Source organism: Taudactylus pleione, unplaced genomic scaffold (assembly GCF_031769625.1).
Source record: "Taudactylus pleione unplaced genomic scaffold, aTauple2 ptg000381l, whole genome shotgun sequence".
NCBI classification, from domain to species: Eukaryota; Metazoa; Chordata; class Amphibia; order Anura; family Myobatrachidae; genus Taudactylus; species Taudactylus pleione.
The window spans coordinates 2896392-2921906 of record NW_028284782.1 but is presented as its reverse complement, the minus strand read 5'-3'; the positions used below and the strand labels follow the sequence as shown (position 1 = coordinate 2921906).

The window sequence follows — 25515 nt, the reverse complement described above, 5'->3', positions numbered from 1 at the left end:
ATTGCCTCCTAAGCCTCAGCATGATTGACATGCTGCAGCTGTTTGGTGGCAGGGAAGGGGCGGTGATGGCCAATGTCCCAGAAACCGGGGGCATGTTGCCTGTTTTCTGGGCGTGCCGAGGCCAGTGTCTGAGTCTTCCGAAGCAGCTTCACTGGCCCCAGCTGCGTCAAAAACACTGGCCATCACGTTAGCATATTTTAGAATCGTTGCTGCATTCAAACACACTGACTCAGACCCACACAGTCAGCCGCCCACTTCTCTTACATGTACTGCATTCCCTAGGTCTTCAGGACACTGACCCTTTCCCGGTTTTCATCTCAAGGATTGCAGTCCCTCAAAATGGAGATTACAACAGAGGATAGAATTTCCATTTTAAAAATGTACTGTAACTATATTAAAAACATTACAAATATGCGACCAAGTTGCCAAATTGATACTCTTGTGCATTTTAGATTAAATATAGTGAAATACTCCTACCTCCATGGGACATGAAATTTAAGGAATCTTGACTTATAAGAAGATCTTTTACTTTAATCAGAATTTTAACTTTAAAGTTAATCTTCACTTTTCACAATATCTACTATACTGGGGTTCTACTACCATCCACTTTCCAAGACCTGATCTAATAATTGATACTACGTAATCACTTTTTCACAATATACATTCTCTTCTCTGCGGTTTTATTTCTGTTAAAGTACCAAAAGATAAGGGCAGAAAAATCCACAAAACTTGAAGGTAAACATTTATTATGAAATGGAATACTGAATAATCTTTGTACAATTTTTGACAATTTTTTGTTTGCAAATTGAAGCATATATTTACAAGGGAAAACTTCAACTATACTGTTTAAGGAGAAACAGGCCACTGATACAGAGCTGTTCCTCAACATCAAGATAAAAAGTAATTTCACACAAAGCGTGAACTTCATGTCACTGAACAATTGAGACAGAAAACAAAACTAAAACTTGACAGATTACACTAGAGATCCCCGCCCCAGTGACCCGGCATTGTGAAGAAGGGACCACGATGACGCGATCACACTGTCACGCCCCATGCTCCGCCCCCAACGGAGCATCATCGCAGCGTCAAGCTGTGGAATCCTGACAGCTCCCTCCCGGAAAGGAGGAAGCTGAAAGTAGGCAATTATGGGTTTAACTAAATAAAAATAATGTCTTTATTAATTGTCAGAGTCCATGTCAGTGTCTCCATGGATTGATGTAAAGTCTTCACTATCTTCTTCATCTTCAGTTAATTGTATTTGGCTGAGCACATTGGGCCCATGACGCTCCTCTTCATCCTCCTCTTCCTCTGACAGTTCATAACCTCCCATGCTACTGAAACTTGTGTCTCTAGTGTTGGATTTTGGCTCAGGCTCCTCATAACTTCCATAGCTATAAAATATATCAATATACAACATTACATATAATATAACATGGATCTAATCATTTTTATTGTAGCTACTAATGAATTCAGTTTGCTTTGGAACTAATAAAAATAGCAGAGTAGACATACTGTATTTGGGAACGAAGTAATGAAATCTGCAAAATGTGCTTAGGTAAAGGAGACATACATTTGAGATTAATTCTCCTAAATTGCTCTGAAAAAGTAATATTACAAGGGTATAACATTCAGGAAAAAAAATATTTTTATACTTGCTTTAAATTATTTTCTCAGATTGTATTTATGGAACACTGAGCCATGAAACATAGAAGCTCCATAAGGACTTAAGCACTATATATATATATATATATATATATATATATATATATATATATATATATATATATATATATATATATATATATAAACTAGGGTCTTATTTTTTGCCACGCTACCTGATAATGAAAAGGGGGTTGTGCAATTTTACAATAAATGGTGTACTCTATGCTGACTAGCTGGATGCTTCCACCAGTTCATATTCAGAGACTGTTTGAAGCTACAGAAGGTTTTTTGTAACGTCAAAATGCCTCAGATTCTGATTATAGGATCACTTCTGATAAATGCCAGAAGGGGCGATGGCCTGCTGGGCTGGTCCAGCCTGAAACTTGGCCGAGCAGTTCTTTTATTATGATTATGTTACGTACCTGCATGCACATTATTTTGTTTACTAGATCTTAAAATCCTTAATGAAAGAGGTTTAAAAAAACAAACCTATAAACTATATAAGCTCCACCCTCCTCTATTAACCAACCCCTACTTCCTCTTGGGAGACTTTTCCCTTTGGGTGGGTACACACACATAGTTGAAGTGCGCAGCACCGTGTGACCAACACTGGGGTCCGTGGAGGTAAAAACATTGAACCTGTAAGATATGGACAGTGGATCATGCGGCTGCCCAACCTCCATAATTAATTTTGAATATTGTGTTGGGAACATTATAATATATGAATTAAAATAGAAGTTTGAAAACTAATTTAAGTTAGAAAAATGGTTTAGTCTTGAGAACAGTCCAACCTGATTATGGAAATCATATAGGAAGATTTGTATGACAGAGGCAGTAAGAGAAAGAAGAACAAAGAGCAAAGAGTAAAAGGAGAGTGTCCCCCATAGGACTTAATGGGGCAGATGTATGAAGCTCTGGGAAGTAAAGGGGGGCATCCACTACACGATTTTAGCAGGCGATTGAACGATAACGACGTCGTTATCGTTCAATCGTTTAAAAATCGTCTATAAATCGTGCAGTGTTTGGTCGTTAACGATCAACGATGCACGGTCCCGCTGGTCGTTTGATCGTCTCGTCAGTCGACTGAACATGCAGATCAATTTCACTTGATCTATTAAAAATCGTTTGCAAATCGTTCAGACTGAAAGATAAAATGTCAAGGGAAAAAATCAAGGGAAAATCGTTTAGCGATTGGACAGGGAGTAGATCGTCTAGTGGATGTGCCCCTTAATGAAGTGGAGAGTGATAAATTACCAAATCAATCAGCTCCCAACTGTCATTTTTCAAACACAGCCTGTAACATGACAGTTGGGAGCTGAGTGGTTGGTCGTTTACCACTCTGCACTTTATAACTTTCCAGAGCTTCATACATCTGCCCCAATGTACATATAAGTAAGGTTTTAACACACATTCTTAGGGACATTCCAAAGATGTCCCTAAGGGAGGGAAAAGCTCAGCAGTAGCTTCTCCACCATAAAAGAAGCTCCCGAACTAGAGGGCTTAGTAAAGCTCTTATTCTAAAACACTGAGCAGGTGTTTAGTTTGCTCTGGGGACTAAAGACCCTGAAAACAGCAATTAAAGGAGACAATCCTCCAGCTGCGAAGCCTGGAATTCGTCTTCATGATTGTCGAATTCCATTTGGCAAAAGGAAGACCTTATTTGAGGCTCCCTGGCTAAGTGAAACATTTAGAGAGGAGCTCAAATTTGAATGCCCTTGAATGGAAATGTACAAACACAATGGCTTGAAATATTAAGAACATCTTTCAGAGAGAAAAGAATCGGCGTCAGTTTGAGAACCAATGGACACTTTACTAATCTTCGCCAGTGTTGGGAAGAAGGAGACACTTTCTAAATTTAATATAATAAATATCACCTATATATGTTTTGTACACCACAACTTCTCTTAAAGATGTATTATTTTTAACTTATCGGTCTTCCATGTTACATATACACTTACTTTTCAAATCATATGATGGAATATGGCGCACCACACAACAATTATGAACTAAAACAATGAGATTTACCAGAAAAACTCTGTATACTCCATCAAGATTGCAAAATGTACCTGATGTTACTGTCTTCCATCACATTTGACGTTTCCATTCCTTCCCCATAGGACATCATACTTTCGTCATTCTCCATCCCCATTCTGGTGTTCTCCTGCATCATGTGTGGCAGTCGAATTCCTCCTGACTCAACATCTGAGTCACTGCCACTCTCACTAAGCTGGATAGCTACACACAAAGGCAAAAAAAAGCATTTAAATCAAACTAAAAAAGAAAACGTTCAAAATATTACCAATGCCGCATTTAAACTACATTGTTACTTAACTTTATCTGCATACTTTGTCATTAGCACAACAAAAACAATTATTTGCGCTTGCTGAAAAGATAACCTGCTTCAAATAAAAGGTATGACTAGTGCAGTTACCTGAAATTGGCAACTCGCCTCACATTTCACTCTGACCATTCTCATTGTGTAATAAAATAAAAAAATGACTTACAAGAAAATGGATTATCGCCTTCCTCGTCACTTCCGTCGTCATCATCTTCACCATCTGACATCAATAAGTCCTCATATAGGACACTGGCGTGAGGCTGTTGCACGGTGTTCTCATCTTCTTCAGCCAAATCCCCATCAACATCGTCAACTTCCTAAAATAAGTCACGGGTTACATAAAAACTAGAAGAAAACTAGTCAGCACCCTTTCTGGGTACACTTACAGGAGCTGGAGTTTTAGGTTTTCCATCTTCATCATCATCATCATCTTCATATCCTTCAATATCAATATCGGAGTCATCTTCACCTAGACGGCCCCTTCCAAGTCTCATCTGTAGATATAGATGCCCATGTCAGGAAATCATCAGGAACACCACTAACTAGACTTAAAGCCCTTGTGCCACTATGCAAGATATATGTGGTTTTAATGCCGAATGGATGTGACCATTGCTTAAAATGTTAAAATTGGGTAAATTGTTAATAAAACACATTGTTTGGTACTAAAGTTTTTTGAGGTGTTGTTTGTATAAAAGCTAGAGTAAAAGGTCCAAGATGTTTCATTAACCACTTGTCTGGTGTGGTCGCATTAGTCCACACCAGGCTGGGCTTTCCTTGACATAGGCACATCTAATGGGACAGTGTCAGAGGAGCCGGTGTCTGATGGAAGCTAATCTCCAGCAGCTGTTGGGCTCAGCCCACCCAGCTGGCTCCTCATTTGCCACGGCAACTCAACTTCTCCACAGCCCCCTCCTGCCAGCCTGGCTTCTGGAGGGGAGGTGATCCTAAAGGGATCAGCCACCTAAGACTGCAGGATATTATATAATTTATCATATGCTAGGAAATAAAATAGAACGTATTTCATGTACCTTATGGAGTAGTGAAAGGGTTATTCATGTAAGATATCGTTAATGAACATGGGATATATGTTACCAAGCTTCTCTTCTCCAGTGAGGCTGTAGCGGCTTCCGTGGCAGACATGTTGCTTTCATCCTGGTAAAAAGAGACCTCCCGGGACATGCTGAGCGATGTGTTTGTGTCATAGTAGTCAGAAGGCTGCAAGTAGTGGCAATTAGTTAATGCGCATGGCGCACACATCCAGAACTCTCTCACTCTTATGCAACAGAGAAAGAAAGTTACCTAACCCAAGTAATGACTCACTAAGCGTTTAACTACTTCAGATAATCACGTTTTCTCTAACAAGAGACTGCCAGTGAGCCATAGATCTAGAGCATGGTTGTCTTATTGCTGCAGGTCATGGTGAGCCTCCAAGGCAGAGTCCTACATAACTTATAATCAGAAATACTATTTCTCTTTGCACACAGTAACAACGCTGAGACCTCTCTGTCTTGTGCCTCGGTTAGGTTTACCTTTAAAGATTTGAGTAATGGAAGTCTTCTATTGAAATAATCTCTTATGCCATCATTTTAAGAATGCACATACACTGTCACGATGCACAATATTTGTGTACTGCCAAAAGAAGCAGAATGCTGTGAATAAAGTAGTTGCCACATTTCTGTTATACCAACCTGAGGAGTATATGGGCCTGGAGTCATTGGGTCCAGGCTTTCCAGATCAGCCTCATCCAGAGCAGCTTCTTTAGCTGTGGCAATGTCCTTTTCTAGTTGTGTCAAGTGCTCGTCATACTGGTGTAGAGAAGGGACAAAGATCATAACATAGCTACAAGGAGTCATGTGTATACAAGGATATATGCACATTATAAGGAGTCATATGTAATGACCTAAAAACAAAAAATAAATAAACAAACATCTACTTACCTCGGCCAGAGTCTGGGTACAAACATTGACAATCTCCTGTGCTGTTTTACTATACTGACTGTCTTGGCCTGTGTATGGAAACATATCAATGTGTAACCTTATAGTAACTTGCAATCATTCAAGTCTGTGCGCGCAGTTTCAAGATTACTACAATCCGCTGGTCAACAGATCCTCCCCCCCGCCAGTAAAAACAGGATTTTGGTACTTACCGATAAATCCCTTTCTCCGATTCCACAGGGGACACTGGAGTTCAAGACAGTGGGGTATAGACGGTGGTAGAGTAGAGCCTGGCACTTTAAATAATCTAGAAGTGTGACTGGCTCCTCCCCCTCTATGCCCCATCAGCCCCAGTTTAAGAACTGAGCCCGAGAGGAGACGGAGGACAACAGGAAAACGAGGAGAAGGAGAAGACCACAGAACGGAACAATACCGACTGAAGGAGAACAGAGGAAACCATCGCAGGGAACACATGCAGCCACACAACTATATAAAGACCCACAACAGGCAGGTACGCCGCGCCGGGCGGGCGTCCAGTGTCCCCTGTGGAATCGGAGAAAGGGATTTATCGGTAAGTACCAAAATCCTGTTTTCTCCTTCATCCACTAGGGGACACTGGAGTTCAAGACAGTGGGGACGTCCCAAAGCCAACCTCCCGGGTGGGAAGCGCGGAGAACATGCCGACCCTTCGGGCAACCGAACAGGGACCGCATAGAACCGGAGGTTCAACGGAAGGCAAGAGCTGAGAATCAAGTGTCGTGAGCCAGGAGACAACCAGAACTCCGTGCGGAACAGACACAGAATACCACAACGTACAGTAATCGAATGGAATAAGCGGCTAGCAAGAAAACACCCTCAGATGAGAAGCATCAGAACACTGTAAACTCAGCTGAAAACAGACCAAGCCAGACTGTTGGGAGCAGAGAACTCCTACCCGAATCCATAGGAGAAGGGCAGTAACCCGAGAAGAAACCTCGAGGAAACCGTACCAGATTCGGAAACAGGAAGCTGCCACATTTTGCAGATAGCAGAATACCAGCACTGCTGGACATAACTCATATAGATAGAAGTATAACGATACCAATCTACAAAAACAGAGAGTCCACAGACTCCTCACAAAAAGTATAAGGTAAAAGTCAAGGCCGCACAGTCGCCCTGAACCCTTCCGAAAGTCCAACTACTACAAAGTTGTGAACCAGCGGAAGGATGAGACCATAGAAATCTCCAACGAGTGGAGATCACCCTGGGCATGAGGCCGAGGCGGCTTCGAGAAGATTGAGATTACAATACCTTCCAGAGGGTCAGACCGCAGTACAACCCCTTCTGAGAACAGGAATAAACCAGCAACTGAAACCATGACGCTAAAGAGAAAACAACGGACAACTTCCAACATGATGGAAGTGCATAGGTAGTAGTAACTGCTGGCCTGAACATAGCATGAAAACAACCAGGAAGATACCAGTCAGGTACCTGTCAGTATGATAAAAATATCAACAGCTACTGAACAGGAAACCCACCAGGCCCCCTGAGTGGAACATAGTGACTGTCACACTTCTATGTAAAGATGTGCAGTAGCCCAGAGATGTGCTTTGGTCCATAACGCCAACAGATTCTAGTAGAATTGGTTCTCAATGTTGTAACTATGCACCCACACTCCAGGAAAATTCTAAAGTGTAGAGCCAACTGATTAAAAGAGCGGATGGCTGCTAGGAGGCAGTAAGGGAGAAGAACTTTATGTATGTCAGTTTACATGAAATAGGAGCCTCTACCGAGGCATTAGTGGGTAAGCTCTCACCTGTGAGCGACCAGAAGCCCTCTGGCCCGAAATGTAGAATGTCACTGACCTGTTGTATCGCAAAGCAACCCGCCACATTAGGAATAGAGAGTAGCTTCAGTGGGCTAAGACCAATGCCCTACAGCACGTACTTCAGTCTGGAGATGTGCAGTAGAAAATACTGTGGAAACTAGCAGAATGTTAGTGGAGACAAGAAGGTCGTAAAACAGGACTCTATACCTGAGCCTGTTCCATTAGAGACGTGTATCTGAAGATTATACTTATACCCCAAAAACGGTCTGCTAGTTTAAGTATCCTTACATAAATATTTACAATGTGTATTATGCCCACCAATCTAATATAACCCAGGTCTGTCCCTGCCTAAATCGGTAGGTGGCCCTAGGCCTTCAAGATATGAATTGTACCTAAGGGCCCTTTAGACTCATTCTATTGAGATATACGACAATAATATGGAGTATCGGAATCGATACTGAGAAGGGTACCTGTACTTAGACATAGAACTCGTTAGTTATCCCAAGCAAAGAAGGGAGATAGCAGTAGTGATAACCCCAGTAGGGTTAAACAGAAAACAGGTTTTTGTTTCCCAATTATTAGGAAATATACATACAAGGAATGGGCGTCTTACCAGTTTGCTACCAAGTGCATCACTGTAATGATAATAGGTCCCCCGAAACGGGGCGCCATAGATATAGACTAACATGAACCGAGCTATATAAGTATATATCCTTATATACATGTGACATGGCTAGGGTCCATACTAGAAGCAATGCCTTAGGGAATTGTGACTATCACTATGTAAGCTGCAGCACATGACTTTAGATTATAGAGCCACCATATAATATGTATGGATATAGCCTACAGCTTCTGGTAATCCCTGGCGGCTTCCCATGCGTGGTATTATAGGTAACCTAATGCTTGTAGAAGTATAGGCCTCCTACACATATACATGTATATACACACAACCCAATCCCCTGGGAGAGATCGTGTTAAGCGGAGTTATTGTACCATCTACCGCATCAGGAGTCCAGCCTCCAATCGCAGCCTTCTATCAATATGCAAGGTATCAGACATAAAACTGATAACAACAGATCCTACCCCTGCTCTTATGGTAAGGATAAGAAGCGATATCCACATATGCATATGCATACCTACATACAAATTTAGTAGGTGACAATAATATTGTAAAATTAGAACATGAGCAAAAATTAAAGCCATGGAAGGAACTGAGCCCAAGGACAAAATTCACTCCAGCATGTATATGTTCTACTGCAGGGCTAGTATAAAATACAATATACATATTACATATATATATATATATACACACACACATATACATACCATACACGTGGCTTACCCCCACGCAGGGGGACTGCTCATGTACCGCGTGTGGCCGTCACTCTGCTACTGCGCAGGGGCAGGGTATGTTAGCTGCGTGCTGTCCCAGACTGGTTTCAATCCTGGGACCCTTCTGTTACAGGTGTACTCGCCTTAGCAGGTGAGCCATTTTAGCGCCAGATTAACCCATTTTTCGAAGTGGGAATCAAAAAGACCACCTCAGTGCTGTGAGGCAGCAATGCCACGTTACTAACCTCTTCCTGTATGTGCTGCCGAAGGGAACACATGAGAAATAAATAGATGCACATATGCATACCTTCTAAAGTAAGCACAGAAAACTGGTGAAAGGTTTTAAGACCAGCCTATAATGTAGTATATGTAGTAATGTAGTATATGTGCTGCCACATATATGCATGGGAAGATACTGCCCCTCTTTAAGGCGAGCCCATGTGAGGCATAAGCCTGGGGATGGGACGCCAAAATGTGCTAACCCTGGGTGAAGGGTATGCTATAACCATAAGTTCTGGCAGCAGCACCAGAACAGTAGAGCTAGTACACCATGAGGCTATGATACTTCACAAGCTAAGATACCAAGCCATTAGATTAAGCTAGGCGCCCTTTGTTATAGAACGAAGGGAAGCCTGCCAAGCGGCGCTGCATTGGCGGGACTGTCTCGTCAATCCCTCGCTTCTAGCTGTGATGCATCGACTGAACTGGCCTCTTTCAGAACCGCCTAACGTGGTGTTATGGTGCAAAAGGGAATTGGGCTAGTTCCCATACAGCTAGCAACCAGCTATGCACTGTAGCTAGCACTAAACTCCTGTCATACAAGGACAGGGCCTCCCCTACCCTTTGCGCTGAAGCACTCCCAGTGTGGAAGGCGTAAGAGACCCACGCTAAAGCACTCCCTGCTGCAGGTAGTGCACTGAGCTATCATGCTTGTGTGCAGTAGTAACTACAGTCCTTAAAAGGGAAACAGGGGGCGCTGTTTGTACATGAATACCGCGCTGTACGTGTGCAAACTGCTACACTCCAGTTAGCACAGCGCTGCTAGCCCCCTTAATAGTATAAAGCGGTGATGCTGTCCTGCTGTGACAGGAGTGTGAAGGTCATACAGCACTGCATCGGGGAGCCGCATTGTGCTGGTATAACGTAAGGCTATTAGCCCTATGTTATAGCTAACAGGGAAGCCTGCTCAGCCCAGCCAGGAGCTGCGGGACGCGGCATCTCCTCCTGAGATCTAGATGAGGAGCGTTGCTAATTTTTTAAAACCAGCCTAAGCAAAGACAGTGCTGCCTGCACCGGGAGAACATACAAACTCCACACAGCAAGAGCCGTGGAGAGATCCGAGCCCTGCGCTGATACTTATTTGTAGCCAGCCCTATACTCCTATCTCTACTTTTGTGCTAGCAGCACTCCCAGCGTGGGAGCAGGAGGGAGTCGCGTAGGATACCCACGCTAATTAACCCTGTTGCAGGAGTTAGGAGGCAGCCGCGCTCTTCAGGCGCTGGTCTGCACTGCACCTTTAACCAGCGGCAGGCAGTGGTACAGATGGCGCGGCTATTATGCATGACGCGCCCTTCCCTAAAATCCCGGCTATCAGTGTGTGCGCGCGCGCGTGCACTGTTATGCTCGCCTCTGCCCACTTACTAGGAAAGAGTGGGCTGGGCGTAATGTAGGGAAGACAACCTTCCTCCCGGCCCTGCAGAACGGGGTGCGGGACCAGCAGATACATTTATAAGGCTGGGCCGCTCAATAAGGGAAGCCTCTTTACGCGGGTACTCCTTACCAAGGATCGCGCTGCTTGTCAGCGCTGCAACTGCCTCTGTAGAGGGACGCGTCTGGCCTCCTGAAGCCGGCCATTACACCAGATGGCAGGACCTCGCCTGTGCTGCACTATTTAGTGAGCAGCGGTGCGGCGTCTGTCTTACTCACACCTGGCTGCCCCGCTGGTTGGGCTGCCCCGCAATTAGGGCTGCGAAGGGGGGCGTGGCTTTTCCCCGAGTGCGGCCGCCATTTTAATAATGGGGGGGCTGCTGCTGCCCGCTCTAGACGCGGCAGGATGCCCTCCCAGGTACCTCTGAGGTCCCTTCCCGGGGGGACTAATGCAGAGTATGTCAGCGCAGCAGCGCTAACGGACCGGCAGACCGCGCTGCTCTCAGATGAGGGCTTAGAGCACGAGCCCGACTCCATCCCCTCGTTAATAGGAGGGGGATGGCTAGGAATAAGTCAGTCAGCAGCTCCGACACTACCACTTTCACTGGCAGGGGGAAGGAGCAGTGTGTGACAGCCATGCAGTGTGCGCTGTCCCTGAGCCCAGCGTTTTGGCCCACCACTCCAGCTAGTCAGGAGTAGTGGGATATACTTACGGACTGCTGCGGCCGGGTTGCTGGGCTGGGGGGCAAATGAGGAAACCCGGACACGAACCGGTTTCAGTTGTGGCGGGTCCTCATGGAGTCCGATGACTCTGTTTAAAGTCCCCCCTCAGGGTCACCGGACACAGACTGCAGTAGCCGTGTGGTGCCCTCCCGGCGGCTCCCACGTAGCAGGCAGACTGCCACAGTAAGCAGCCTGCCTGTCCTCAGTGCTTGTATAAAAGCTTAAAATATAATTATATGAAAAAGGCTGGAGACAGCCTGATGTGCGACCGGCTCTCTCGGGCACATTCTAAAAACTGGGGCTGATGGGGCATAGAGGGGGAGGAGCCAGTCACACTTCTAGATTATTTAAAGTGCCAGGCTCTACTCTACCACCGTCTATACCCCACTGTCTTGAACTCCAGTGTCCCCTAGTGGATGAAGGAGAAATACCAGATTTGTTCCTAGTGCATTAAGCGCAATGGCAGAGCTATGTTAGCAGTTTTATTTCTCTAGAGGAGGTGCCAGTGAGTAGCTCTCACTGCCACCACCTTCAACCCATTCTGCATTAAACACTTTACTGGTACAGTCACATAGGATGCAACTGCAGCTAAATGAGACCATGCCCTCCTCCTGACACCCCAGCATTTTAAATGGAAATCAGTCCTGCACAAGGGACTTTACTTTTTTTTTTAAATACAATATTGAGATCACAGGCCTTGCACACCCACATTTGACACTGATTTAGCTGATTTGAATCAATTGTCAAGCTTAATCAGCTTCCAACTTTGCTCAAGATGAGAATCGATGAGGTTAATCTCATCTCCTCCCTCATTAATCCAGGTACTGATTTGTTCAGTGTGGATGATAGGTCAGGCTCCTCTCATCTCAACGGTTGATCCCTGTAAAACAACTCAATTTTGAACATTGGGAGTCTGTTCAATGAAAACTTCTTAGATGGAAGTGTAGTGTAGTGATCCCTACGGTGAGTGGGTGCAACCTGGGAGGAACAGCATATGTTCCTCGGCTGAGCAGCTATGTTGGGGGGCCACCTGTCATCAGTTCATAGGTTTACTAAGTTTTATTACTTCAATATTTTCTTGTTCAAAGATGGTAGGTTTTGCGCGCAGCAACATCAGAGTGTTCACTCCCATAGGGGCAAGCTTAGTGATGTCCTCAGTGTTCCCTAATTGGAGGTGTAATAAAATAGGATTTTTGGATTTATATTAAATCCTTTTCTTGAAATCCACTGATAGACAATGTTTCTTTTCTTACAAGAGGATTGCAGTTTTTTTAGATAGAAATATGACAATGATTTGTTGTGCAAAGATGAGATAGATAAGCAATACAGAGAAGTATCAATGAAAGAAGACAGGCTAAAGTACGTGATGAGGTATCTAGAAACCAGCAGATTCTAAGGGCGGTATCCAATTATCAGAGAAACATTTTTGGTCCCCAAAACGTTTTTTTTGCAGATTTTTTTTTCGTGGTATCCAATTAAACCCCACTTTTTACGTCCACAAACCATCTGTTTTTCTCACGAAAACACATCCACGGACCTATGTATTTTCACTGCCGTGATCACTGGAAACATGGCTTCTTATCATGGATTTGGTTTCACCTTAGGCAGGCGAAATAAAATCCCCGATAAGTGCCGGCATTGGGGCTAATTGGATATCCCCGCGGCTAGTAGAATATCGGCCTAAATATGAACTCACCATTATATCTGATACTGTTTGCACTAATGAGGTTAACATCAGCCAAAAAGCTTTCCCGATTTTGATATTTATGTTTAGAAATATTCTGAAAGTGAAAAAAAAATAATAATGTAATTATTTGCTACAGGACATAAATAAAATCTTCCAACTGTAAACTAAATTATATGGTTTTAATCCAGAATACCATACTTATAAGGAATCAGGTCACTTACCTGCTGCACAGTTTCCAAATCCATTGGATTGATTATTACTTTATAGTAGTCAGGAACAAACTTTTTGTTGACAGGATGGTGGAAGGGCCATGACTGTGGACAATAGAAAAAAAACAACATGAGACATTATAGAAGCGTACTGGAGAACAGTCCTGGAGGACTGCATACAGACAAATACAGGATTGTTTTTTTTGTTTTTTTTAATACATAACACACGAAACAGAAATACAATCATTAACACTGTTCATATAAAAGCATGTACTATAAAAAGAGGGATAAGAGGACTAGAACATGGAGTTGCACATGAAGGTCAACACAAACTTAAAAGTGAAGAGTAACTTCAAAAAGAAAAAAAAAAAAACAACTCACATCTGGCACTGCCATCATTTTTTGAGTCACTATGTTATCCAATATAAATGAGAAAGCAACTTGGTCATCATCATCCAGTAATGGGTTGATGGCTTTTTCCAGTCGTGCCAGCTTGTCCTCTTTCTGTAAACAGAATGACACAACACAGTATTCACATAACTAGAAATGAATTATTTTAGGAGGCGTGTTCTGCAGGATGACAATGGACCTGATTCAGAGATACAATATGCAAAAGCCGGAGGAGGCATCTTAAGCAGTAAGACGCCCACTGTTGCCTTCAGATTTGATCAGATGCTGCATAAAAGACGCTGCCATCATATCAACCGAGTGACCATCGGACATTTGAGTAACCCTCAGGATGTCCGGGTAAATCACGCTGCTTCAGCACTACCTGAAAATGGGGCCAACGCACCTGTTTTCTCTGAAGCTCTGTGTCGCCTCCCCTTCCCCGCCCCCAAACGGCTGCAGCATGTCAATCATGCTTTGGCATAGAAGACACTGCGACCATCATTGCAGACACAGACCTGCACATGCACAGTACAGATTCTGCGTATGCACAGTTCGCCTGACATTGGAGTTGTACATAAACTATTGGGTTTGCATAATGTTCTTTTAGGCACAGAGCGTGTATGGTTTGGTGGGCATTACAGATGTTATTCATTATTCACATCTAAACCCAATCAGGACAGATGCACAGACACATTCTTAAAGCTGTTTGTTTGTGCTTTTCATCAGACCATTGGAATTTGACACAAATCTGTTTCTGATTCCCACAAAGAACATGTCATTTTATCATAGAGACCTTGTTTGTGGCAGGGCTCCAGAGAAGCTGATCAGTGCAATCACACAACAAGCTAAGAGGACGACAACCTACTGCATTCACCATAGAGAGCTACAGTGATAGCAAAACAGACCTCTTGATCTGTAGCATCTTATTTAGTTTCTTGCATGATCTATGAGTATAGATTCCTTACAGTTACAGCCAGCAAAATTTGACCAATCTTATGTATCACTGATCTTTGCACAAGGAACTAAGAAGTGCCAGGTGGATTCTTGTCAACTCATTTCCAAGTGGATTAAGAGTCTATTTATATATAGTACTCAGCACTGGAAAAACAAGTTATTTAAAGGTTCATGGCTAATTACCCCCAAAGGGTTGTGGATCCTTTCTATGATTAAAGACCATAGTAGAATGTGCATGCAAGGTGTCTTTCTACTTGCACATCCACAAATGTAAAATTGTGTGTCAAGAAACACTACCGTGCATGGTGCCTTTAGTAGGATTATTTTATACAGGCAGTAGTTCTTTTACTACTGTTCTGGGTGGCTCTAGGACTCCACTATTTAGGGTCATGTGTCTGACCCTAAATAGTTTTGCTGTGCAGAATGTGTGATCACTTATTTTTCATGGTGCTGTGTGCATTTTCATTAGCTCTACTGCTAGCGTAGCCCACTCCCAAAACTAATCTGTAGTCTGAGTGGGACAAGCATATTGCAACACTGTAGGTAATATACAATATCACAGTATAGAAATATCTGCATGCTTCTCTGCTTTGGAAATGTGTATGCATATGCTTACTCTGATGCTACATTGTACAATGAATGCTACTGGTTTGCCATATTTACGTGTTTGCCATATTTCTTACGAACAGCTGCATCATCAGTATGTCAACTACTCACCTCTCGCAGTTTCTCATCACACATGTCCAGCATTGACTGGCAGTTCTGGGTCAATACATGTTTGGGTCCTAAAAAATTAAGAAATGATTACAAACATACTCGCTCCTAGTTCTGTATTCAACCCACACTGCCCTGACCCCACATATACTTTAATGCTCTCACCATTATAAAGAATGCTGTTCTTAAGAATGAGTTCCACTTGTTCACGGAACTCCTCACGTGATGGGTACATTCGCTTGCGCACATTCTCCCTTAGTGTTTGTAAATCCATCGGATTTGTCACAATCTTGTAATAATCTTTCACTACTTTAGCATTGACAGGACTATGGAAGGGATAGGTCTAAAAATAAATAATACAAAATGAAGTAAAAATGCAAACATTTTAACAAATGCTCAATAGAATGTAGAAACAAGAGAGTGCAAATATTGTGTAATGAATAACTGGGATTTTGCACTTTACGTTAAATCCTTTTCTCTGAAACTCTCTGGGGGACACTGCTCACTCACCATGGATTGCTTGTGATGCAGCTGGCACTTAATACAAACTATAACTTTAAGACAGAAGCTCCTCCCCTCTGTAACTCATCGGCTTCAGTGCAATTTTAAAAGATAACAGAGTGTACATATATAGCAAAAACTGACAAATCAAACAAAAACAAGGATGAGCGTAAGGGTGAGAACGCAGTGTCCCCCATATGGATTCAGAGAAAAGGATTCCAAGGCAAGTACAAAAAAAATCCCATTTTCTAATTGATCTAATCTGGGGGATAATGCTCACCATGGTATGTTCAAAAGCCACCTCGAGGGGAGGATACACTCAGACAACCTGAACGCAGCACTGTCTGCCTGAAACTAAAGCCGCGTATCCACTTACCGAAATCGATATCGTTAATTATACTGTACAGTGCCCACACTGAACGATATGTCGTTCAGTGCAGGCACCCTCCCTCATCCCCAAACATGCTCAACCTGACGATCTCATCAGGTTGACTGTCATGTTCGGGCGATGAGCGATACCGACAACGACCAGAGGGAGCGCGCAGGTCGTTGCCGGCATATCCACTGCACGATTAATGAACGAGTGAACGATAACGAAGTTCAATCGGCAAGTGGATACGCGGGCTTAACATCCTTAGTTGCAAACACCACAAATCAAGACAGTTGGTGAACATGTGGACAGAGAACCAGGCCACTACAGGCACAGCTGCTCCCGAGAAAAGGCCACAGCTTGGAAAACCAATCTGGGGCTGTGCAGCAGGTATCCCACATGCCAAAGAACAAGTGGGCGCCAAACACTGAAGGACTATCCACATTATGTATAGACGTAAATATGAATAAAGCTCGAACTACCACAAGCTTGGGAAAATAGAGCATCCAGACTGCTGGAAATTCAGCAAGACAAGGTGATCAACACCACCGTAGATGAAACGCGGTTGAGAGCCCAAAAAAATCCTGTCACAGTGAACAGGGGCAAACTATCAGACACAACACAGAACACCTAAGCAGACAGTGCAGGTCCCTGACTAAAGAAGCTCCAATAGGGGACAACTAACTCAAGAAGCCGGAACCCACCACAGGTTCAGCACACCATAGCTATCCACCAAAGCAAACAGAATCCAATCAACTCTGAACTACTGCCTCAAAGGACAACGAACCAAAAAGAAATGGGCCAGAAGATAACCACTGCCAAGACCAACCCAAGGAGTCAGGGAACAGAAGCAGACACAGGTCAGAATACGCTCCCAGAGAATGAGACGTCAGGGAGTTCCAAAACATACAGCCCGAAAACTGCAGAATATTGATGGGGAGGTGTGCCTCCTGAAATGAGTAGCGATCCAGAATGGTCGTGTGGAGAGTTATTGCACCCCATCCCCGAATAGTCCAAGATGTTATTGGAAGGGACACTCCTTGTCCAAATGAGGTGTGTGCAACCACCACAGAAGGGGAGACAGACTGATGACCTGAGAACGAATCTGGAGGGGTGACCCATTCCATTTGAGTAAATAGTTCCCTCTGAAATAGCCAAGTGTGGAACTGAGCAAACTCCAGGATGTCGAAAGTCAACACCACTTTGCAAAGAACTCTCATGCAGAGATGGGCCGAAACTGTTCTCCGTTTGAGAAGTTGCGATTTTGCGTCCAGAAAAGCTTCCAGGCGGACCATCTCCTGGGCTGGAACAAAGAGGACTTCTGGAGAGTTAGGATCCAACCGTGAGCCTGTAACAAATTCATGGATAACTAAAGGTGAGCCTTCAGGGTAAGACTGTGTTCTGGCTGTGATAAAAAGGTCATCTAGGTAGAGAAAAACCTTGACCCCCTGTTGACAGAGGATGGCAGCCATGACGGACATCACTTTGGTGAATACTCGAGGTGCCGTCAAGAGTCCAAATAGCAGTGTTTGGAAATGAAAATGCCCGTTGAGCACTGCAAAACGGAGAAGGGACTGAAAACCCTGCCAGATTGGGACAAGTAGATAAGTGTACTTGATGTCCAAGGACGATATGAAGTCACCAGGTTCCAAAGAGTGAACAAATGATCTCAGAGATTCCATCTTGAATCTGGGAACCCGAAGATGGAGATTCAGCGATTTTTAATTCAAAATTGGGCAGAAAGATCCCTCTGGCTTTGCAAAGAGAAAGAGGTTAGAATGCAAGCCTCTTCCCCGCTGATGAGATGGCACAGGAACAAATTACTTCCGACGCTAAAAGGGAAAGGATGGACTCCTGTAGAGCCGCTGCTTTAGCAGCATCTGAGGGACGTCTGGTAACAAATAACCGATGAGGAGATGGACCCTGAAGGGCGAGGACGTACCCTCTGTAGAAAATACTCCGAACCCAACTTTCATAGTTGAAAGACGCCACTGGCTGCTGTACTTGAGCAGATGTGCCCCACCACTGCCTAGGGTGCAGAAGGGGACAGGAAAAACAGTCATGCAGCTGGCTTGTCGGACAGCCTGGGAGCAGAACGACGTCCAGGTACAGCCTGACTACCTCTAGGCCTCGATCCTCGGGAAGGATCTGTGTGAAAAAGTGACTGCCTGCCCCTTAGAGGGAGGAACAAATCTTGGTCTCCCTTGTGGATGAAAGGACTGCCTTGGTTTTGGACCAGAAGAAGGTAGAAAAGCAGTCTTGGACGCAGCTGTTGCCGCGATAATCTTCTCAAAATCGGGTCCGAACAGGACTTCTGTAAACGGAAGAGACTCCAAAGCCTTTTTTGATTCCGCATCCACCTGCCAAGTGCGTAACCACAGAGCACGACAGGCAACAATGGCAGATGCAGAGGCCCAAGATGACAAAATTCACAAATTCATGGTAGCCTTCCCTAAGTACCTGGATGGCAATCTGAGATTATCTACCAAGGGTGACAGCTCAGCCCGTGGGTGTACCACAGAGAAGCCCTTTATTAAAAATAATCCAACCAGCGTTGACCCAAGTGGTGGACAGTTCTGGACGTTGAGAGAGACCTGTGGCAATAAAGCTAGATATGAGAATACAATCAAGTTTCCTATCAGTCACATCCTTTAGAGAGGTTGCATTTGGAAGCGGAACAGCAGTTGCCTTTGCCAAACGAGAAATGGGGCATCCATTTGGTATGGAGTTTCCCATCTAGTCCTGTCTGAAGGTGGTAGAGAATAAAAGGTAACACCACGCAGGAATTCTGACAATTGCGATGAGGCAGATTCCAGGCTTCCAATAATAAATCTTCCAGTTGCGCAGAAGAAGGAAAAGTTAGTCATTCCTTTTACTTGAGCTACATGAGGGATTGAACCCTAGCCGGAGATGCCCACAGTATATTTAATTTGAAGGAGAGACTTAACTGCCCCAATTAAAGCCTCCACATGGGACTACATGAATACTCCTCTAAGACAGAGGATTCCTCAAAGTCAGATTCCTGTGGGCAGACCTCCTCACCTAAAGAGGAGACATCAAATTGATAATCCTGTACTGACGCTATTCAGTGCATACAACTGCGGGATCTAACATCCGTTACACGGAGCATGAAACCTGCACTAGACCCTGTGCAGATTGGAATAAACCAGAAACACAAACAGACATCGCATAGGGAGGTTAGGTACTAGTACTGGGTGTTGCTGTAGGAGCTTGTCTAGACAGATAACTGCTGAGAAAGCTCCAGCATAGCCTATGAAGGGCTATTAGTCCAAACTGGTTCAGATGAGTGTGTACCTGGGTGATTAGCCCCTTGTGGCTCAGAAAAACATGCATTGCAGAGTCCCCCACAATCAGAGGCCCCACTTTGAAGCTTTTTCTAGCAATGCCTGCATTAGGAAGATCTATGGTCAAGAGCCTTGTTAGCAGCAGCTCTGGAAGAGTTTCCCTTAGAGGACATGATGTCAATAAAAAAAAAAAAAAAAAACCTGCGAATTAAACAAACTATACGTCTCAAGGATACACACCCACAGGGAAAGTAAAGGTATAGGCTTAAAACTGAAACAGCAGTGAGTAGAAACACCAAAACATACAGAGTTACACAGAATTAAAGCACTTCAGGCAACCAAACACCCTATGAGAAATAACTATAGCAGCACAGGTGGAGGCTGTGAGGTATAGAGGAGGATTCACCCTGTCCCCAATTTCACTTAACTGTAGGAGCTGTTGAATCTCTGGAGAAGATGGCTGCTTAGCATGCGGAGAGTAGAAGAGAGGAGCTCTTAGGCGGGCAGTCCCTGCAAGGAAGTGCGTCTAGAGAATGGGAGGAGCAAAGGGAGAGTTCCCTCTTTGGGCAAGACCTTCCAGGTGCTGCACCATTTCACAACGGCATCCTGTTCACGCAGTAAGTGGCAAAGTCGTCTATTACCCTATTGGTCTAGTGAGGGCATGGTAAACGTGCTGTCACTGGCCTCTTTGCTACCCCAGTAAGCCTCCTTTGGCTGGGAAGGGGGGGGGGGTATCGAGTAGGAGGAGCCTATGTTGGAGGGATTTTAATTTTTTAATGCCCAGACTCTCTCTCGCACCTGCTCTACCCCATAGTCTCCAGTGTCCCCCACTGGAAGAGAAATGGGCTCTAACTGAATAGCCCCAAGCTACCTCCCCTTTTTCACACCCATTAAATTAACAGGTCTAATTGAAATCCCTCCTTAGCCTTCCCGTAGGAGACTCTAGCTGCAGGAGTGAAACCTGTGTCCCAGTAGATTTACAGCCTATTGAGCAGAGTCCCTTGACCACAGAACTTGCGAGGAATGGCATTCTCTAGACCTTCATGCCAAAAGGAACAGATCTGGACTCTTCTTCTATGGGGGAGTTGTGTGCTAAAACTAGCTCCTGTCCTAGGAATTGCTATCCAGCTAAAGAGTAACCAGTGTGAACTTTCCCCATAGGGAAATCACCCCGCATCGCCAGCTTCCCAGGCAGCCTGTGGTGCTCTCAACCTCTGTGAAATGACGTCTACCATTCTGGATAGCACAGTCGCCAGTACCCTCTAGAAGAGTGACAGTGCTGGCCAGTCCATGGGCCAGGCTATCTCCTGACAGAGACTCCACCAGAGAAGTGAACCATGTACATTCCACTCCTGGTCGGTGGGCACGTTGAGGACTGCCACACTTCATGTCTCACAGCAGTGGCTGCTGCTGGACCCAGGATGTGTGCTGCTAAGAGCAGTACACATGCACCTCACTAGAAAAAAGAAAACATTTAACAGAAAAGCTCCATACGTAACCTCAAGCAACCCATGCTGCGCAGTGTCCTCCAGATTGATTGATTGAATGAGAAAGAAAATTGCAGTAATTGCAAATGACAATCAAAAACTACAGAGCGCTTACTGATGTTTTGTTAACTGTTTTAAATTAAATACTATAGTCGAGCAACTTTTATGTCAAAACGCTTTCTGTGAAAGATATTCTATACTCACTACAACACTCATCCTTCTCTTGTGTATTAGGAATATTTTCATAAAATGTTTAAGCATATTTATTAAATGACAAATGTAAGTGTGCCTTTTATAATATGTAATAATGTTACCTTAAAATACCATGAAATAAAACACTATATGAACGGGTAACTTACATTTGGCATATCTCTCATGTCATTAATTATAGACTCCAAGACTGACGATAAAGTGACCATGGGATCTGTTCTTCTACGATGTATTGACTTATGGGGGCGCTGAAAACAGAAAGATAATTATTTTCATAGTTAAGTTTGTTTTAGAAAGTATTCCATTTAACAGGGCATCAGATTGTACACATCATACAGATTCTCCACGGTTATGTCTTATGCTGCATACAGAGTTTTTGCATTTAGTATATATAACACATGCAGATCTTTGGAAGGAAATGACTCCTATGCTTCCTCTATTACACTGCATAGGACCTGTTGTTCACTTAATAGAAGATATCAAACAGTTTCTGACATTTAACAAAGTCACTCTTGCATTGCATGAATACTGATTAAGTGTTCCCGAGAGTGGAATGATTTGGCATGTTAGTTGTTTAAAAGTGTAGCAATATACATCCAACAAGCTTTATGTTCCAGGTGATAATTATGGATATAAACATTGGGCAATAATCTTGGTCATAAGATTTATTTAGCTACAGATTGCAAAACTGTGTCTTGGAATAGTTAATGTGTCAATGTTGTTCTTTTATAAAAATATGAGAGAAATATTGCACAAGTACATATATTACATACCATTAATTTAATAAGGTCTATTCAGAACTGTTCAGGTAGAACACAAAGCTGGTGCTCACAGGAGAGTGTTGGATTTTGTCCTCCTGTGGTAGGGATTTCATGGTTATACTGTATTCCTGTAGCAGCGATTTCATGGCTACAATGTACTCTTGTATCAGCTATATCACCAGGGGCGCGGGTACTCATTTCCAGGCCCGGGATTGGCGCCACATCTCCCCTCTAACCTGTCAGCAGCCCAACACACACTGCTGTTCGCTGGGCTGCACTGGGAGACTGCTCGTGGTAGGGATCGCGTCCCCCCCTGGATTTGTGCCATGCTGAGGGGCTCACAGCGCCCCCCTACCCAACTAGGTTTTGTTTTTCTCCTGCTGGGATGTGGCCACGCCCCTTTCCCCCGGGCCAGCTCTTAAACACTTAACTGACAACATTTTTTTCCAAAAATCGCTCAGAAATTGTCAGGTTTTCTTTTATGACTGAATTAGGTCAAGAACAGCTTTTTAAAATTGCCCATGACTGTATTCCTGTAGCAGGTATTTCATGACTACACTGTATTCCTGTAGCAGGTATTTCATGACTACACTGTATTCCTGTAGCAGGTATTTCATGACTACACTGTATTCCTGTAGCAGGTATTTCATGACTACACTGTATTCCTGTAGCAGGTATTTCATGACTACACTGTATTCCTGTAGCAGGTATTTCATGACTACACTGTATCCCTGTAGCAGGTATTTCATGACTACACTGTATTCCTGTAGCAGGTATTTCATGACTACACTGTATTCCTGTAGCGGGTATTTCATGACTACACTGTATTCCTGTAGCGGGTATTTCATGACTACACTGTATTCCTGTAGCAGGTATTTCATGACTACACTGTATTCCTGTAGCGGGTATTTCATGACTACACTGTATTCCTGTAGCGGGTATTTCATGACTACACTGTATTCCTGTAGCAGGTATTTCATGACTACACTGTATTCCTGTAGCAGGTATTTCATGACTACACTGTATTCCTGTAGCAGGTATTTCATGACTACACTGTATTCCTGTAGCAGGTATTTCATGACTACACTGTATTCCTGTAGCAGGTATTTCATGACTACACTGTATTCCTGTAGCAGCGATTTCACGGCTACACTGGGTAGCACAGACAGTGTAATGGTTAGCATTACTGCCACACAGCACAGAGGTTGTGGGTTCGCTTCCCACTACGGTCCTAACTGTGTGGAGCTTGTATATTCTTCCTGTGCTTTCGCGGGTTTCCTCCGGGTGCTCCGGTTTCCTTCCACACAAATATATACTGGTAGGTTACTTGGGTCCCAACAAAAATGAACCCTAGTGTGTGTGTGTGTGTATGTATGTGAGCATGTGGTAGGGAATATAGATTGTAAGCTCCACTGGGGCAAGGACTGATGTGAATGGACAAATATTCTCTGTAAAGCGCTGCGTAATATGTGTGCGCTATATAAATAACTGGTAATAATAATAAATAATACCTGTAGCAGCGATATCACGGCTACACTGTATTCCTGTAGCAGCGATATCACGGCTACACTGTATTCCTGTAGCAGCTATTTCATGGCTACACTGTATTCCTGTAGTAGCAGGGATTTCATGGCTACACTGTATTCCTGTAGTAGCAGGGATTTCATGGCTACACTGTATTCCTGTAGCAGGGATTTCATGGCTACACTGTATTCCTGTAGCAGGGATTTCATGGCTACACTGTATTCCTGTAGCAGGGATTTCATGGCTACACTGTATTCCTGTAGCAGTGATTTCATGGCTACACTGTATTCCTGTAGCAGGGTTTGCATGGCTACACTGTATTCCTGTAGCAGGGATTTCATGGCTACACTGTATTCCTGTAGCAGGGTTCGCATGGCTACACTGTATTCCTGTAGCAGGGATTTCATGGCTACACTGTATTCCTGTAGCAGGGTTTGCATGGCTACACTGTATTCCTGTAGCAGGGATTTCATGGCTACACTGTATTCCTGTAGCAGGGTTCGCATGGCTACACTGTATTCCTGTAGCAGGGATTTCACGTTTACACTGTATTCCTGTAGCAGGGATTTCACGGCTACACTGTATTCCTGTAGCAGGGATTTCACGGCTACACTGTATTCCTGTAGCAGGGATTTCACGGCTACACTGTATTCCTGTAGCAGGGATTTCACGGCTACACTGTATTCCTGTAGCAGGGATTTCATGGCTACACTGTATTCCTGCAGCAGGGATTTCATGGCTACACTATATTCCTGTAGCAGGGTTCGCATGGCTACACTGTATTCCTGTAGCAGGGTTCGCATGGCTACACTGTATTCCTGTAGCAGGGTTCGCATGGCTACACTGTATTCCTGTAGCAGGGTTCGCATGGCTACACTGTATTCCTGTAGCAGGGTTCGCATGGCTACACTGTATTCCTGTAGCAGGGTTCGCATGGCTACACTGTATTCCTGTAGCAGGGTTCGCATGGCTACACTGTATTCCTGTAGCAGGGTTCGCATGGCTACACTGTATTCCTGTAGCAGGGTTCGTATGGCTACACTGTATGCCTGTAGCAGGGTTTGCATGGCTACACTTTATTCCTGTAGCAGGGTTCGTATGGCTACACTGTATGCCTGTAGCAGGGTTTGCATGGCTACACTGTATTCCTGTAGCAGGTATTTCATGACTACACTGTATTCCTGTAGCAGCGATTTCACGGCTACACTGGGTAGCACAGACAGTGTAATGGTTAGCATTACTGCCACACAGCACTGAGGTTGTGGGTTCGCTTCCCACTACGGTCCTAACTGTGTGGAGCTTGTATATTCTTCCTGTGCTTGCGCGGGTTTCCTCCGGGTGCTCCGGTTTCCTTCCACACTCCAAAAATATACTGGTAGGTTACTTGGGTCCCAACAAAAATGAACCCTAGTGTGTGTGTGTGTGTGTGTGTGTATGTATGTGAGCATGTGGTAGGGAATATAGATTGTAAGCTCCACTGGGGCAAGGACTGATGTGAATGGACAAATATTCTCTGTAAAGCGCTGCGTAATATGTGTACTCTATATAAATAACTGGTAATAATAATAAATAATACCTGTAGCAGCGATATCACGGCTACACTGTATTCCTGTAGCAGGGATTTCATGGCTACACTGTATTCCTGTAGCAGGGATTTCATGGCTACACTGTATTCCTGTAGCAGGGATTTCATGGCTACACTGTATTCCTGTAGCAGGGATTTCACGGCTACACTGTATTCCTGTAGCAGGGTTTGCATGGCTACACTGTATTCCTGTAGCAGGGATTTCATGGCTACACTGTATTCCTGTAGCAGGGTTCGCATGGCTACACTGTATTCCTGTAGCAGGGTTCGCATGGCTACACTGTATTCCTGTAGCAGGGTTTGCATGGCTACACTGTATTCCTGTAGCAGGGATTTCATGGCTACACTGTATTCCTGTAGCAGGGTTTGCATGGC

At 44.1% G+C, this 25515-nt stretch overlaps 1 protein-coding gene across 2 annotated transcripts in view; it reads right to left on the bottom strand.

The window, feature by feature from the left end:
* Positions 1-724: 724 nt before the first annotated feature.
* Positions 725-25515, bottom strand: part of TAF1 (TATA-box binding protein associated factor 1) — a 124373-nt gene continuing 99582 nt past the window's right edge. For both annotated transcript variants that reach the window (XM_088445545.1, XM_088445546.1), the window contains exons 28-40: positions 21420-21518; positions 15563-15740; positions 15401-15468; positions 13721-13843; positions 13352-13444; positions 13140-13224; positions 5938-6005; positions 5689-5805; positions 5093-5215; positions 4387-4494; positions 4167-4317; positions 3729-3897; positions 725-1391 (exon numbers count right to left, since the gene is read on the bottom strand). In XM_088445545.1, coding sequence (XP_088301671.1) covers positions 1178-1391; positions 3729-3897; positions 4167-4317; positions 4387-4494; positions 5093-5215; positions 5689-5805; positions 5938-6005; positions 13140-13224; positions 13352-13444; positions 13721-13843; positions 15401-15468; positions 15563-15740; positions 21420-21518 — 1596 coding nt within the window. In that variant the 3' untranslated portion in view covers positions 725-1177. The remainder of the gene's footprint in view (positions 1392-3728; positions 3898-4166; positions 4318-4386; positions 4495-5092; positions 5216-5688; positions 5806-5937; positions 6006-13139; positions 13225-13351; positions 13445-13720; positions 13844-15400; positions 15469-15562; positions 15741-21419; positions 21519-25515) is intronic.